At 38.1% G+C, this 17067-nt stretch overlaps 1 protein-coding gene across 4 annotated transcripts in view; it reads right to left on the reverse strand.

Moving 5' to 3' along the window:
• Positions 1-2708: 2708 nt before the first annotated feature.
• TMEM182 (transmembrane protein 182) overlaps positions 2709-17067 on the reverse strand; it is a 58008-nt gene continuing 43649 nt past the window's right edge. For all 4 annotated transcript variants that reach the window (XM_032351699.1, XM_032351702.1, XM_032351703.1 and 1 more), the window contains one exon: positions 2709-4947. In XM_032351699.1, coding sequence (XP_032207590.1) covers positions 4727-4947 — 221 coding nt within the window. In that variant the 3' untranslated portion in view covers positions 2709-4726. The remainder of the gene's footprint in view (positions 4948-17067) is intronic.

The following is a 17067-nucleotide window of genomic DNA, read 5'->3' on the forward strand; positions in this document are numbered from 1 at the left end:
CCCTTCAGCAAGCCTTAAGAGCTCAGAAACGCCCAAGACAAACAGATATTTGCAATATGCACATACGATATACATTTAGGCATTTATTATATACAAACATATATACCTTATATGTACAAAATATTTTCATAAACACACATGGATTATGTATATATGTGCATATATATTCAGAGCTGTCTATTGAAAAATATATATGTATTGTTATCCAAAACCATATATATACATGCATAAATTGCAACACATACATAACTATAAGCACATATAGGTATGTGGGTATATGTTCACAACACACAAACACACACACACATACACAGAGGTTAATCCAAATTTCTGTTTTTACATTTCTCTAGGCATTTACATATACCCATAAAATTCTTGAGAAAAACAAAGGTCTTGCATTTGGGGGGAGTGAAGACAATATATCAATACTACGTATAGTGTCTATATAAGCCACACCAAAATATGAGTCAACAAGCATTCTTCTTTATATAATACTCTTTTTAAAGCTGTATTAATCAAATACCTATTTGTTTAACTTGTTTTCAATGACAATCCAATCTGTAAGCACTGGTAAATTTTTTAACAGTGGCAGTCTCTGTCTAGAATAAATGGAAAAAGAAATGCTAAGAAAAATAAAAACAACTGCCATGTAAAGGGGGGGCTATTTACGTTTTTACTGAATTACGTCACCATAACTCCTGGACTCCCAAAAGAATGGGAATATTAAAATTTTTGCGGCCTGTGTACTTATTTTATCCCAGTTGAGCCTCCACTCCCCTAGACTATCCACACAATACTCAGAGTCAGTACAGGATGCCAATTACTCCAACCACACTTATTTCATAAAGCCAATTTTGACTATCACTCTCATTTGTATAAACCAGAAAAATCCTTCCTTGAATTCAAAATCATTCTAATTTATTTGCTTATAGATGCCTTACAAATAGAACAGAATGGTTAGACATGCCATATGATTCTCTACATCCAAAGACATATCATTTTATAAAGATCTATCAGCCAATTGCCTCTACAATTGTTCCCCATTACAGTGACGCACTAGTGGGAAACATGACCCTTCGGAAGCCAAAGTAGGACTCTTCTTAGTACTCCACTGTCATTTCAGACTTGTTGTCTCCAATACTTCCCACGCCTGCAAACAGGTCCAGGCTGATCTTAATCTTCATGGAGACAGAGGTCCTAGCACTTGCCTTGGTTAGCTAGCTCAGAAACCCTAACCCCAAGTTGGCGGTTTGTTCGTTTTTTCCTCCGACCCTGCTAACCAGGTTAAATGTTCCTGTACATGCTTTATGTTCATTATAATATACATGGTGTTTAATATTTACCCACCGTCCTTGGCTTTTAACATCAAATATACTGTCTTCTTAAGTTTTTGTTGCAATTTCTGTACCTACACTCGGTCATCATGGAGGAAATGTCTCTATGTATTTAATGTTCTCAGACAATCAACAAAAATCTAGTTTCTATTTCTTCTCTGCTGTATGAGCCCCCTCATTCCTGGTGGCATCCCACCAAAATCAAACTGGGGACTCATCCTCTTAATATATTTCTTTCCATATAACCCCAGCACTATGGGTCTTTCCCCATAATGCTACCCGCCAGAAGATGTATGTACAGCTTACTTTTACTAGCATCCCCTATCTGTCTAATCTTTAATGACATTCTAAGCCTCTTCACAAGCCTAATTTGGTTTCTTTCATGAAAATGTAAGTCGAATTATGTGTTTACCTGAACTGACCATCATCAGATGAGGAAAACCAGTAAAGTAGTACTCAGGGACATAAACTCTATGACTGTCCCCCAACACTGATTTTTAAATTTTTGCTTATCTCAATTATATTTATTTCTATCATTCACTTTATCTCTTTTATCCAAGTCTATAATTCTGGGTAGACACATACACACCCACACACGCATGTGCTGATGATAAACAGATTAAGAATCAAATACTATCCAAATACTATCACCCCACCCATCATATGACTTTATAAGTGGATTTAATATTCAAATTCAATAAATACATTTCATACATTAGTCATAAAAGTGACTGGCCAGTAATAGCATACTAGTGGTATTTTTTTTTTTTTTAAGTCCTGCCGGCAGCCCCTATATTGAACATCATCATTTAGCTTCTCTCTATGGTTTTTCCAGTTAGTCCCAGTGCATAGGCTAAACCCTAACAAATACAATATGGGAAGATCACAGCTTTCCCCAAAATGTAAGGGCATAACTCACTGCCCTCTTACTTCATTCTTTCCAGAATGTCACCAGAAAGATAATCTTATTTGTTACACTGAAATTTCATGATGCAAAATCAACTCTCTTAAAAAAGGTTTTAACACAGGATTTGGAAGCTTCTGAGAATTAGTCAATACACCAAACAGAGACACACATACTATCCTACATCAGACATAAGGCTGTTACAAGAATCTACTGCATATTTCTGCTATTTTCAAGTATATTTACTTATTGACACAGCACGCACAACTCACCTTCCCTCCTTCCACGGATTGCTGGTAAGTGGATCAGGAAATGCATCTGAATTAAGGTGACTGATGCATTACAACTATGAAATACTTCCAAAGTATGTATCTGTGTAAAAGTGTCACACACATGAGATTGTCAGCCAATTGCCTTATGGTAAATATATGGTAGCCGCATAAGTGTATTAGAAAATGAGGATAACCATCTGAAATTTATAAATATTCAAACCTTTACTGAAAGCAGCTTGTATGTGAAATTTAAATGACATATAATACACCAGAAAAAAGGCTCCATTCCAAAGTTCTACAAAAAGGAATTGTATTTACAGATGACATGAACTAATCAAATACATCTAGCATCGTCTGGAAAACTCAATGGCATGCCATAACTTAATATCACAGTAAATATGCATAACAGAACCCATAATTATTTTTCTAATAATCAAGCCAAAAGCAAAGAAGTAAGTGGAGCAATATAAAAATGAAAACAGAAAAAGACAAAGGAGAGTACCACAAAAAACGTTTATAACTCAGATGGCTTGAGAAACCAGTGAAACCCCTGAAGCTTTTGTTTTTTGTCTTATATTTTTGTGTTTTGTTTTTATCACATGCTCATCCTCTCTGTCCCTAAACACTAAAATGCCCTCAAGATTCTGCAGATAGCTCAGAGCGTGGCTATTCGAAATCCCTCCCGCGGAAACAGGTTAATGGAAGGTACAGATGTGTCCAGAAGACAGGCAATCTCTCCATCAGGGGAACGGCTGGAAGGAAAGCAATAGCCCCTCTTCCCCTAGCGTCTTCTAGGTGGTCACTGTTAATTTTCCTCTGAGTCCTGCCTTAGGTATTCACGACAGCTGCAAAGTAAAATGCTGTGCCCAGAACAAAGCTCGCATACCATGCAGGTTCTCTGTTCCCTCATCAACACCAAACTGCTCCTCCGGGGAGGTTTCCAAAATGCAAATGCAGTGTGGGCTTCTCAGATGGATTTGATTTCAATCAAAATTAGTGCCAAACAAACATCTTTGATATGCAAAATGTCTGCATGTCTACACTAGCAAATAAGAAAGAATTATCCACCAACCAGCACCAAGTTTTCTTCCAAGAGATTAAAGGAAGAAACTAGTGTATCTGTAAATGTTAAAATACCTGTTGTAAAGATGAAGAAACTGAGAGACAATAATAAAGGGAATCAAATTATCAAAAGAACTACCATAAAATCTTGGGAAAAGTTAATATTTCATAGTCTTTAATAAAGCAAGGCTATTATCATTTCATATGGAAATATTTTGAAAGTTTATAGCTAGTGCATATTAAAAGCACATTTCATCAATAAATTTTCACATGCTGAACATATTAGCATATAATTTTAAGGGGGGATTTTAAAATATGAAACAGAATGAAGTACTAAGCTAAGGTGCCTTATTTTTACGTATTTTCAATTAATCCACTGAGCTCCTAACAATCCATTCTACATTAAATGTAATTTGGTGTACAGATGAGTCACTTTTAAACACAGTTTAAGGTTTATATAAGGACGCACAATTAAGGGAGTACGATTAGGTGACCAAAGTCCTGTTGGCTGGAGAGTGGAATAAGGTACGCGTCCTCAGTCTGGTTGTGGCCCACTTGAACCGATGGGTCTGCCTGGTTCTTGCCACAAGCACACTGCTATCTATTTTTAAGTTAGAAATAATTGGTTTACAGGACTCAGTAATGCATATGTGGAGATGCATGTGTGTGGAGAGGAAATGGAGGAAGTTCTCTGACAACACTTGTTTTCCATTTTAATTATTCTCCAACGTTTTTTGTTTTTTTGTTTGTTTTGTTTTGTTTTGTTTTTGTTTTTGTTTTGTTTTTATCAGCGGAAGTGAGTGCCAAGAAGGAAGTTTTAAGTCAAAGCTTCACTGGCCCAGGGGGTGATATTATGCTATTATCAGGCCTTTGTAACCTGCATGAGCTCTAACAGGTGCAGTGAGAGGGAGGCCCATCTTACCTGCTCCTAAGAGAACTAGGTTCTTGATAGCACCTACAGAGGATAGAAACATGTGGATGTCCAGAAATATTCTAGGACCTTCCTATCAGAGGAAATCACAAGCAAAATGTAAAAGCAAAATTCAAATACCAGCTCAACTAGTCTAATTCTATGCTGGGGTCACCAAAACGAAATGAAAAAGAAATTCTCGGTTTTAAAATCTCTCAAGAAAAGGCTGGTGGCAACGATTTGATTAGTGATGTATCTGTATATGCCGCCCAATAACTAGAAACAGTAATCCAGCTAGCAAAGAAAAAAATATCCCTGCCGGGGCCAGGAAAAATGACCAGCCATAGACAACAGAAGGGGCGAACTCCAAGCAGTCTCTCATTTTCATGTTTTTGTAGTCTTCCATGTCAGCCACTGCCTGGATCCAGATGACATACAGCATCACCACCAGGGAAAACAGGATGCCTGAGAAGGACAAAACAAAAGACCTTTAGTCTTTCTGAAGATGTTTGCCCAAGAACGCTAACCAACCATCTGATGATATGTCTCTAAAAATACCATTCTAGCCAAATCACCTACTTTGTACCATATCCTTTAGTATGTGCTTTATATGCACCCTGCTTATCTTTAATTTTCAAAGCATTAAGATGAGAGTTATGACAATATAAGTAAAACGGCAACAGCTGACATGCATTTATTAAGTACTTACTGTATGCCAGGCACTGTATTAGGTGCTTATGACCATAAGAGTCAAAGATCCTGCCTAGTGGAATTTCTCCTAACATTTCCCTTTGTACTATATGTCTGATTTGGGGTGAGCACTGTAATACATTATTTATTTCGAGATGTACAATGAGTTGATAAAATAGGTACTATTGACCCTCGGTTTTAAGTATGTGCCAACACAACTAGTAGTTTTCAGAGCTGATTTTCAGCTCAGGTCTTTCCAACTATTATTATATGATTATACCATAGCTAACTAGTGCTGCAGGTAATTGTGCCAATGAAAACAGAAGCCAAAGTAAGTATCAGACAAGAACAGAGATGAGAGCACTGAACTCCTATAAAAGAATAGATGTGATTCTTTTTAATTGAAATATAGATGCTGAAGACTGTATAGCATAAAGGCAACATTGCCTGGAAAGAGTGAGGAAAAAAAAATTAATGAAAGAATTCTGTGGAATGTAAAACCATAGGTTTAAGAGCAAAAGCCTTATTGGGCAAGAGAAAGGAACGGAAGAAGAAGGGAGGCATTCAGGGAGGGAGCAAGATGACAGAAGTGTTGGGGCGCCTGGGTGGCTCAGTGGGTTAAAGTCTCTGCCTTCAGCTCGGGTCATGATCTCAGGGTCCTGGGATCGAGCCCGGCCAGGGAGCCTGCTTCCCTTCCTCTCTCTCTGCCTGCCTCTCTGCCTACTTGTGATCTCTGTCTGTCAAATAAATAAATAAAAATCTTTATTAAAAAAAAAAAAGGTGACAGAAGAGCTTCACGAATGCTAACATTTGAGAATACTGCAAAGCATACACTTTTCCACATGGCTGTCCCTGAAATAACAGAAGGGAGGAGCACCACTGTCTGAGCTGCAAACCCCGGACAGTCGGCTCAGCTGATGCACTGGTGAGTGAGTGACAGGTCCCACACACAAACCACGCAGCCTGAGGGATTCAAATTTGTTGCTGAGCAAAATATACTTGAGGTCATTTGCTAGCTGTCCGAAAGTTCAATCCAAATAAGTCAAGGACCTACTATAGTCTTTGAATTAATGAACAAAACCATCAGTCATAAAATCTCCATATTCTAATTGCGAGTCAGTCTGAAAGGTAAACATAACCCTATGACTGGGAGCAGAGATGAAGGCATATTGGCAGGACAGAGTAGCTTTTAAGAGCCTAGCTATTAATCGGCCTTCTCCGGTTAATTGTGATCCTCCAGTATTTAGGATGTCCTCTCTCTCTTGGGCCATCCATTGTGTAAAGAATCCTGAGAAGTACACAGAAAAGAAGAAGGGCTCATAAACATGCCAAGGTGAGTCTTAAACTTTCTCGTAATCGGGATACAAACCACAAAGCAATGGGGAATCAACATAGATGCTTTGCTAATAAGAAACATCCTTCACACTGTGGTCTGTAATGTAAATGCAAATACTGGAGCACAGAAGAGTGCAATTTTGCCACTGAACAACAGCTATGTCAGAGAGAAATAGTAAAGTCATAGCCGGCGAGCAAACTCCCTGCAAAGCCGTACCTCAGATGCTGACAACAATATGGCAAGGCCATGTGTTGTCGAGCAACTCTGTGCATTCCAATACATTTTTCTGCAAATATATAGACACTACTCTCCCCTAATGTAAAGGTTTGGCTTAGTTATTTGCATACTATTTGCCTTATGCAAACAGACTGCAAACCTTTGTTATTATTTGTTGATATGTTTCTTAACTCTCTCGCATCATGTGAGTCTCCTGTGCTTTCAGATAGTTTTACAAAAACAGAAAATTGCCTTTGTGAAGAACCAGTAGCCTTATGCATATTTTCTTCCAAAAGTTGCAAAACCCCTTACTGAGATTAGAGTATTAAAAAAAAAAAAATGTATTCCAAGTAACCATGTAGATGATTCTTAATAAGGAAGAATTAACTTACACTTTATTTATTTTTTATTTTTTTAAAGATTTTATTTATTTATTTGACAGACAGAGATCACAAGTAGGCAGAGAAGCAGGCAGAGAGAGAGAGAGAGAGGAGGAAGCAGGCTCCCCGTTGAGCAGAGAGCCCGATGCAGGGTTCGATCCCAGGACCCTGGGACCTGAGTCGAAAGCAGAGGCTTTTACCCACTGAGCCACCCAGGTGCCCCTTAACTTACATTTTAAAACTGATGTTATTTGAAGAGCATTTACATCCTGAAATCAATGAAAATAGGTGTTTCTATCACTACATCTTTAACTTGTTCACTAATTGAAGATACTGTCATTTAATTCATATTATATCCATTTATAATTACATCTTCCCATGGGGTAAAAGAGTGTTTCCCTACCTATTAAATTGTCAGTGTTTTATGCCTATTAAATTGCCAGTGTTTCCCTACCTATTAAATTACCGGTGTGTATGTGTGCATGTGCACACTCAAATGCAGAGGGACAAACAGAAAGTGAATGGACTAACAGATAATGGAAAGTATTTACACCAAAGCCAATGGTTTATTTAGCTGACACGGTAGCAAGAATTTATGATGAGGGGTTTATGCAATGCATCCGGCCAACAGAAGAGTCAGGAGACTATTACATAGGGGTAGACTGATCAAACCAATAAATATATTGAGGTTAATTGGAATCATGTTCTTCTTCACTGCCTGAAAAGAGAGTTACAAATTTGAAAAGGGGGAAAGCTAGAATAAAGTCTATGATGTTGTTTAGAATTAAATGTATCAAGGTGAATTTATGGTTCTAGACAGATAGATAAACAGATATAGAAGTAAAAGTATGTGTGTGTTAAGATACATCCATGTGTATACACCTACATATATTTCCTGGCTCTATGTCCTGGGAGGATCTGACCACCATAACACCCCTGTAGCATGGAGCACACCAAGAGTCTAGATCTTGGCTTCTAAATATCAGGGACCAGGCATCTCAAAGAAATAGGTGAATCCAGGTTGGACAGAAAGTACAAGATAAGTCTGGAATGTCAGGTGTGGTCTCAGAATGGTGGGAGAAAAGCTAAAGCTAGCTCTAAAGCTAGCTCTAAAGCTAAAGCTCTAAAGCTAGCTTTAGAGGCTCCCAGGCCAGTTCTGATGCAATCAGACTATCCAACCAATAATGATAATGGCACATGATACCTCACTGAATAAAAGAGAAATCCATGAGCCCACAGTGATAGAAATACATGAATACATTAGATAGGGAGAAGGGAAAGCTTTTCCTCAGAGAATGCTAACTTATAAATGTAGAAGGAATAGCTCAATTAGAAATCACCATTTGACAATCATTTAAGTAATAATGCAGGCAAGAAACAAAAAAGGATGCTAAAACTAGTAAAATGAAATTTAGATGAGAAATAAATATTTACAGAGGCTCAAAGTCACTTCCTACAAAATACTTATCAATTATAAAGAGGAAAACAGTAATTTCATGCTGAAGAAACCTGACAAATATCACCTTACTCAAATGATCAGCATGAACATCACCGGTGGCATGGCATATTGATGTCACTAACCACCTTGTAAGATACAATGAGAATAAAATAGCATCACTGCTCCGATACAGCCAAAAATGGAAAGCCTAAATCCAATCAGAAGGAAACATCAGACACACCAATTCAGGAACATTCTAGAAAATCATGGGCCTGTACTCTTGTAGAGTCAAGGTCATGAAGGTCTAAGTAGGACTTATTCTGGTCTGATGGAGATGACATGACTGCTAAATGCAAAGCACGTTCCAGGACTGGAGCCTTTTGCTATAAAACACATTGAGAGTGAAACATGAATGGAGTCTCTGGGTGAAGGGATTTTCAACTCCTATGTAAATCTGAAAATATTTCAAAACAAAAGACAAAATGAATGAATTAAAAAAAAAAAAAAAAAGCATGGTGGGAACCTGTGGTTGTGTGTTAGAAAGGGCATATGATGGTGGGAATGGGAGAGAGTACATGTGTTTGCGCACCCAGAAAGACACATCTTCTTTTGGTGGGCTATTGTGATGATTAATGAACATTGCTGCTGATGTGGTTCACCTACCAAGTGGAGAGTCTTATCTGGGGGAACACTAATGGAAAAATACTATGTTAAAATCTTATTTATTATCCTTTGATATCTTAAAGGACTCTCCTTCATGAAACACAAGTAATAATTGTCCTTGAGTAACAAGTGGGTTACATGTCAAACCCACTTGATTCTGTGATTTTAGCAGGAATAGAAATATTGTTAATATTTAGGTAATTATTTATTTATTTATTTTTAGAAGTTGTTTTTTGTTTTGTTTTGTTTTTTTTGGTTTTTTTTTTTGACAGACAGAGTTCACAAGTAGGCAGAGAGGCAGGCAGAGACAGAGAGAGAGGAAGGGAAGCAGGCTCCCTGCTGAGCAGAGAACCCGATGCGGGGCTCGATCCCAGGACCCTGGGATCATGACCTGAGCTGAAGGCAGAAGCTTTAACCCACTGAGCCACCCAGGTGCCCCAATAATTTGTTTTTAATTTGTTATATTTAAATCTGGTTCTATTTTGAAAGCATAGCTTATTTCCAATTAAATTTAAAAATACCTAATTGTTTGAAGACCAAAAAAATGCCTTAAACAGCTCACTGGAGGCATAATAAAAGTAAGGTCCCAAATCCCAAGAAGATTTGTGATAAAAAAAAAACATGGACAAATACTTAAGTTACAAGAAGAATGTGTTGGTTCTCTTACTAACATGCAGTGTGGGGAAGAGCCACTCAGGGTTTTACAACTCTCACAAAGTTGAAAATTTTTCCCTCAAAATATCATGAATTCAATCTGGAAAGCCTTTTCTCTGAAACAAAGGTCACAAAGTCAGAATGGGCCATTAGGAATACAATTGTTGATGACAAACAATATGGAAATGTTCACAATGTAGGAAAAAATACAAAAGAATTTCACCAACACCAAGTCACAGACTGAAAATAAAACTGCACGTCCTCAATATTTCATGGAAACAAGGATGGAAAAATAAAGATTTTGTATACAACATTATAAAAACCAGATTTAAAAGTTAGCCACAGAAATGGAAACTCTTCAAAAAGACAGGCAAATGTCAAACCCCTATATTCTTGCCTAGAAATACATATACCTGTATTAAAAAACAAAAGCCTTTTGGAGTTGCTGAAAAAAAAACCAATAAACTTGATCTTTAACTGCTTAGATATAAGAGCCTTTGAAATATGTCTTAGTAACTTCAATCATGAGCTGCTATTGGGTACTTGGGAAAGAATCATGAATTCAAGATGATTCCACTGGCCTCTTTTAGTCACGCTTGCACATAAATTCAGTGGCAACTCATTTCAGCTTTCTATGGGCACAGGAAAGGCCAAAGAATTCCACAGTCAAAAAAAAATGCATTATGAAGAAAATTAAAGTGAACAGTAAATTAGAATCAGAAAAATAGTGCGTTTTTTTCTAACAGGAGGGCTGCATGTACTTTAAAGACAGGACAGTATTCAGCAAGAGCATCTAGAAAAACATAAGTAGAAAGTCAGCTTCATAAAATTTTAGGGATGACAGCATCGGCTCACTCCTTATCTATTTTCAGAGGATGAAATGAGGTCTATAGTCACAAGGTCAAAGTAGCCTGTGGCATAACTCAAACAGACACCCTAATAGCAGGTATAATACAGTAGGATGAAGACACTCACAGACACCCTACAGTGGGGGAAATTTCCAAGGAGGTGGTGAGCAATGAGGGTACTTTTCCACGTGGGGCTCCCGGGAAGGTACAGAGTGGGTTCCTGCTAACTACAGAAATGAAGAAAAAATCTGGGGTGTGGGTAAGCGTACAAAAGATAGCAGTGTTAATGGAATGGTGAACCTGGGTCTGCTATGCCCAGGAGAAAGAACAAAAAGGAAACTTGATAAGCTATGTATTTACTATCATTCTCCAAAAGGAAACATAGCAATGTATCAAGAAATACATAATGAATGCCTTCTCAGATCTGCAGAGGAGCACCAAGCAGCATAAAGGACCATGTCCCCACAAGAGGCTTTTGCAGAAGATCCATAAATGGTCTTCCTATCAACATTTCTGAAATTGGTCCATACTAATCATTGAAGGTATTATATTAAACCCCTATAGTTCAAAGGTTGTTTTAACAGGTGAAAAGAATCCCAGTTTCATTGTTTCTCTTTCTCATTTATTTTTAAACTGAGGTGTAATTTACATAGAGCAAAATGTACAAGTTTTAAGTGTATGACTTGATGAACTTTGATAAATGGAAACATCAGTGTACCCACAATCCATTAAAAATAGAACACATCACTGTCACTCCAGGGAGGTTTTTCAGGCCTCCTCACCCCCGTTCCCCAAAACACCTACCACTATAGCAGAGCTTTGCTCTTAGAACCTTGTAGAAATGAAATCATGACAGTGTGTGGTCTTTCGTCTCCGGCTGTTCATATTCAACATGATGACAGAGAATCCACCCAGGCTGTGCATGTCTTAGTAGTTCCCTCCTTTTTACAGCTGAGCACTATTCCCATTGTATGAATAGACCATGGTTTGTTTATCCATTTATCTCCTGATGATCATTTGGATTCTTTCTAGATTTGGGCTATAATAAATTAAACCACTATGAGTATTTTGGTCCATGATGTTCTAACTCAAACACAGAGTCCTGAAATGACATATACAATTCCTTAGACAAATGGTTTTAAAAAAAGAAATGGGCAACAGTATCTGTTTATGAAACAGGATCTTGTGCCATATACAATGACGCTGGGCTTACAGATGCTATGGCAGTGACCTGCAGTGCACCTGCTTTGACTTTCCCCCACGCCCGTTAAGAATACAGTCTTCTCTTCCTCAAGCATCAGTTTTGTCAACAAAAATTTGACAGCTGTTCAATAGTGCTCACTGGGCAATTAAACTCTCCAAGGGCTTGGAGCACAGGGATGACTTTTTTAAGTTACAGTTTTTTGTTTTTGTTTTTGCTTTTTTTTTTTTAGTGCATTTATGTATAATGCAATAAAAATGTAATATTTTGAAATATACAAAATATGACATATAAATGAATGTTATGAAATTTCATTATCAAATGAACCCCTGCAAATGGGTCCCCAAATTAGGAACCAGAAGGCTACCCTACATCTTTGTTTTCTGGGACTTCTTTGGAAAGACAGTTGCCCCTCAGATATGTAGAGATCATCTCTAGCCTTTAATTTAGAGGATATAGAAGCACAACCAAGGAGAAAGAGCTAGACCCTTTCTGAGAATGGGCAAGGGTTTAACCTCTTGGGATGGAATAATAGTGCTCCTTCATGATACAGACGAGACTGGAGTCCATAAGTGATATGTGTTTGGGACCCAAATTCATAAAAGATTTTGGATAATGTCTGCAAATGACCTTATATTAGGGTCACTATATTTATGTATGTGTTTTAAAAACATAGAGTATTAACTTTTGAAATGTAAACACTAAGTGCCACAGTATTTTCAAACCTTTTTAACATGTGTTAACTTTTAATACAGTAGAAATCTCAAAAATCGCAATGTTTGAGACCTTTCTCAACTTTTTAGAAATCCTATGTGTCAGGCTCAAGGAGTAAACATGGCCATTAGTGCAGGCTATTCTCACAGATCCATTCCATAATCTAAAATGCATAATTATATTTCTAAACATTACATGATGGGGAAAGGAAAATTTTCCAATTCTGTATTTTCTCAAGAGTAACATACTTTCAAAGTAGTTATGTATCTGTTAGTTCATTCACTAAAAAGTTCACTTTTCCAGAAAATGCACTAGAAGTTCTTAAAAAATAATTTAAATTGTACTTTTGTAATAGTATTCTTTACATTAACATGCTATTCCTTTCTCTTTTAATTAAATTATGCTCATTTTTACATATCAGACTTCAGAAATTTTAAAACTACTAATGCATAATAGTCAACCATAAACAATTTTCACTCTTCATTTTCTCAGACTCACTTTCCACTGATTTTTCTCCAATTTCCTGAGATAGCTTGAATACCTTATATAATTTCATGCCTGTATATTTTCATTACATCTATCTGATTTCCAAGTATTCATAACTACTTACACTTCACCACACTACTGTCCGAATATATTAACTGCCCCTTCCCTTTCATTTTCTGGCCTCATGGTTTTATTTAGTCCACCAAACTTATATAATGTCTATTGGATTTCTCAGATATGTATTACTTTCTTAGATTGGCGTATTCATTGTAGGCATTAAACATCCTGTCTATCCAATATTCTGTACTCTCTTGAAAAACAGTTATTGATAAAGAATGATCATGAGGGTTTATCTAATCTGTACAAGTCATTAGGGACTGCATCTGGAAAGCAGATTTTCATTTAACCCCAAAGAAGTGTTTACCCACAAGAGATGAGTTTCATGAAGCAGGAGGTAGTTGAAGGGCACAAGCCTGGCTTCTGACTGCCCTGGTTTAAATCTTACCTCACAGTGTACAAGCTGGGAAGATTTACACTTGACTAGCTGAGTAACCTTGAACAAGTTCTGTACTTCTCTGTCTCAGCGTCTTTGTTGGTAAAATAGAGATCACGCAGGTGCCTACTGCAGAGAATAGTCATAAGGAATTAATGGACATAACACACTTAGCAGGGTGCCTGGAACAGGGCAAGCATGTAATAAACATTGGCTAGTTATGTTATTATCATTATTTCTATTGAGCTTCGGCATGAACTCATGCTAATGGCTAGCAAATATTATTCTCTGAAATATTTTAAAGCATCAGAGCTTCTCATATGACTGGGCTATTTCAGGACTAGTCAAGAGGCAAGGGGATAAACTGCCCCAGTGCCTTCCAGTTCTGAGATTTCATGAGAAGTGAGGGAGGTTGTCTGCCCATGTCTTACTAGAATCTTCCACCAGGTGGCACCAGTCACCCCACAGGCCCATCACTGAACATTTCAGAAAGGGTAACAGGTGAATCCAAACTTGTGCTCACATATGTGTTAAGGACCATTTTCTGTCTTAAGGGTCCAGTGAGAAAACTTCCTGTACTTCCCCAACAACCTTTTAGTTACAGGAAGTAAAAATTATTTCTAGGACAGACTTAGTATATGTCAATCTGGTCATTCAGGGAGTCTATTACTAATGTATTTCTCTTTTGTACAAGTAAGTATAATGGGTTGGGGGAAAGGCCTCAGAAATTTTTCAGTTAAAAAATCGATATGCCTTATTCATTTGCTACTAGTTATTTCTGAGCAAAGTGACTCTTTGGGGGGAGGGTATGGAATAAAACAGAATATTTGCAAAGAAATTAAATCTTTCCCAGAACTAAATGAATGGTAGATGTTAGTGATACACATACTTTAAAAAAGGAGAGTGAAGCAGACGGAAATTAATTCTGCCTTTCCACCATACCAACACCTAACCCCAAACTAAACATGCTATTTATAAAGTGGAAAGAATCTCATGACCCTACACATCTGAAAACTCCCTTTCAGTGAGGAGGTTAATTACATCCCATAATAAAATGTCATGTGAGTAAAAGCATCCATTTGCCAAGCCTACAGCTCTAGTCCTCAGAAGACCCACACAGATACATTTTTAAAAGAGGGTGGGGGCCATTTATTCACACTTGCGGTTCAAGGTTTTCCAGAAAGTCCCACTAAAGCCACTACTGATGGCTTTCAAACCCTAGATTCATCTGGGCAGGGGCTGGACCATCACCCAGAATGTTTCCAGTGAGGACACATATGCACACCAAGCCCGGGTAGGGATAGAGATTCGGGAGCACAACAGAAACCACTCTGTCTCTCTACTTCATATTCCTCATCCCTTCCCCAGGCTTCACCTGGCTGGGGTGTTGGATGCTCACAGGACTGGGTCTCGCTCACCCCTTCTGAATCCTTCCTCTGGGGACCTGCCTCTTCACTGGAGCATCATGCATCTATCATACTGGTGCCCCATTCAAAGCTGAGTGGGGACAAGTCTGATCCTAACAGCCTGTTATGCACATTCCAACTAATAGGCAATGTGGGGGGAAATACTTCAAAGAAATGAGAAAGAATAATTGTAGGCTTTAAAACATTTTTGTAAATAAAAATTCTTCAGAGCTCTTTCCTCTTTAATATTGACCAATGTTGACTCATTCTAGCATTTGACATTTCTGTGAAATGACATATTGAAGACATTAAAATTCCATATCAAAATTTGAAGAGAGGCCTTCCCATGTTATTATAGTATCAATATACAAAATAATAACTTTGACTGATCCAGTTCCCAAATATGACAACTGAAGGCACAAAGCCAGGGTACAAAGCAAGTGTTTTTAGAAACATAAGGGTGACTGGCTCTTCTGGAACTACTCAGAAAGCAGATCTAGTATGGGAGCTTTGGACTGACCAAAAGAGAAATCCAAACTGCTGTTTCGTGTTTCATAAAAATTGAAGACAAGAATTCTACTACAATGAGCACATCTGCTAAGGTATCAGTAACCTACAGTTCTCATGAGTCACCCTTTTGTCTCCATGCATACGTCTGACAGAACAGACTTATGAATAAAATGTGAAGTCTTAGACTTTGGTCAAATAGTCTGTTCCCCACTAGGAGATCATGCTTGTCATTTTGTCCTTCTGGTACACTAAGAAAGACAGAGAAAGACAGAATTTCCACTAAGAAATTCTGGCAAGCATTCACTGCCCTTCCACGCCTGTTCTGCTAACACAGAGGCCCCTTTGCTTTCCAGGGTAAGCGGCTGTTTATAGCCTGGATCTCTCATGATATAGACATGGAGACAGCAGGTGCAAGCAGGGAGATGCGTGTGCCGGTAAGTTTAGAAGCCTGCATCTGGGCTGTCAGCAATTCCTCCCTAATCCCTTCCTGCTCATGGTCTTCTGTTTCCTCCACATATTCTTCTCCTGCTCTGCTTTATCTGGAGGAAGACGTGAGCAGCAAGGTATGACACGGAGCGCTTCCCGGAAGCCAACTGATCATTCTCAGCCCCCCAAAAAGGAACATCTGAAATATGTCCGTTGGCTTCTGTGACCTATTTTTTTTTCTAGAATTAAGGCGAAACAACACTTTGTAGTTTGCATCCATCCCATCTATCTTATTTCCTATAGAAGTAAATGTGGTTTACTGATGAGCCACTACAAATTCTATTGATCTTTGAGAGAAAAAAGAAAACAAACCACAAGTCCAGTTTAATTTTGATTCAGTAGTTTATAAATTTTGTACTCAGAATTTTATATTCTGTTTTTGTCCACTCACCTTTCCTGTGCTACTTTTCTAAGAGGGTTCACATCACTACACTTTTAGAAAGCACTGTCCTCCAGATCCAAAGGAAACAGATATGAGCTGTGGAAGGATGTGTGCCCAGCAATTTGTTCCACATGGCAGAGGATTTATAAAAATTCATCCCAACTCACTCAGCTGGTATCCCTTGGTGACCAGTAATGGCTTGAGCAGCAGCTGTCTGGGCCAGGAGCACCTTCTGTGGTCACAGAATGGGGCAGGAGTCAAACCACTACTTTGCCTCTAAAGGACTAATTGTTCCAAAGAACCAGTTACGTGCAGAGGTACCCTTTGCTTCCATTAATACCTCCTGGGTCTAGAATGAAGGCTTCTGTATTCCCCTAGCTTACAAAAGGTCCATGTAGTCTCACCAACATGAGGTCCCACAAGGGATTTAGACATGATCCAGAAGCTTTTCAGGTACCTTTACCCTGGAGGGACTCTGTCTGGCTCTACATTCAGCAGAAAAATGCAGTCACACTTTGTCACTCAGGAAAAGGTGATTCCAATTACAAAAGAAAAATCTTTGTACCCTCATATGTTGGTAAAATACTGATTTCAAGTTTTTATGGCCCATTACCCAGTGATGTCAGTACCCCAGAACTTCCAGATCACATCTTAAAAGTTTTATAATGCTATGCCTACTCAT

This window comes from Mustela erminea, chromosome 7, assembly GCF_009829155.1.
Source record: "Mustela erminea isolate mMusErm1 chromosome 7, mMusErm1.Pri, whole genome shotgun sequence".
Classification (NCBI taxonomy): Eukaryota; Metazoa; Chordata; class Mammalia; order Carnivora; family Mustelidae; genus Mustela; species Mustela erminea.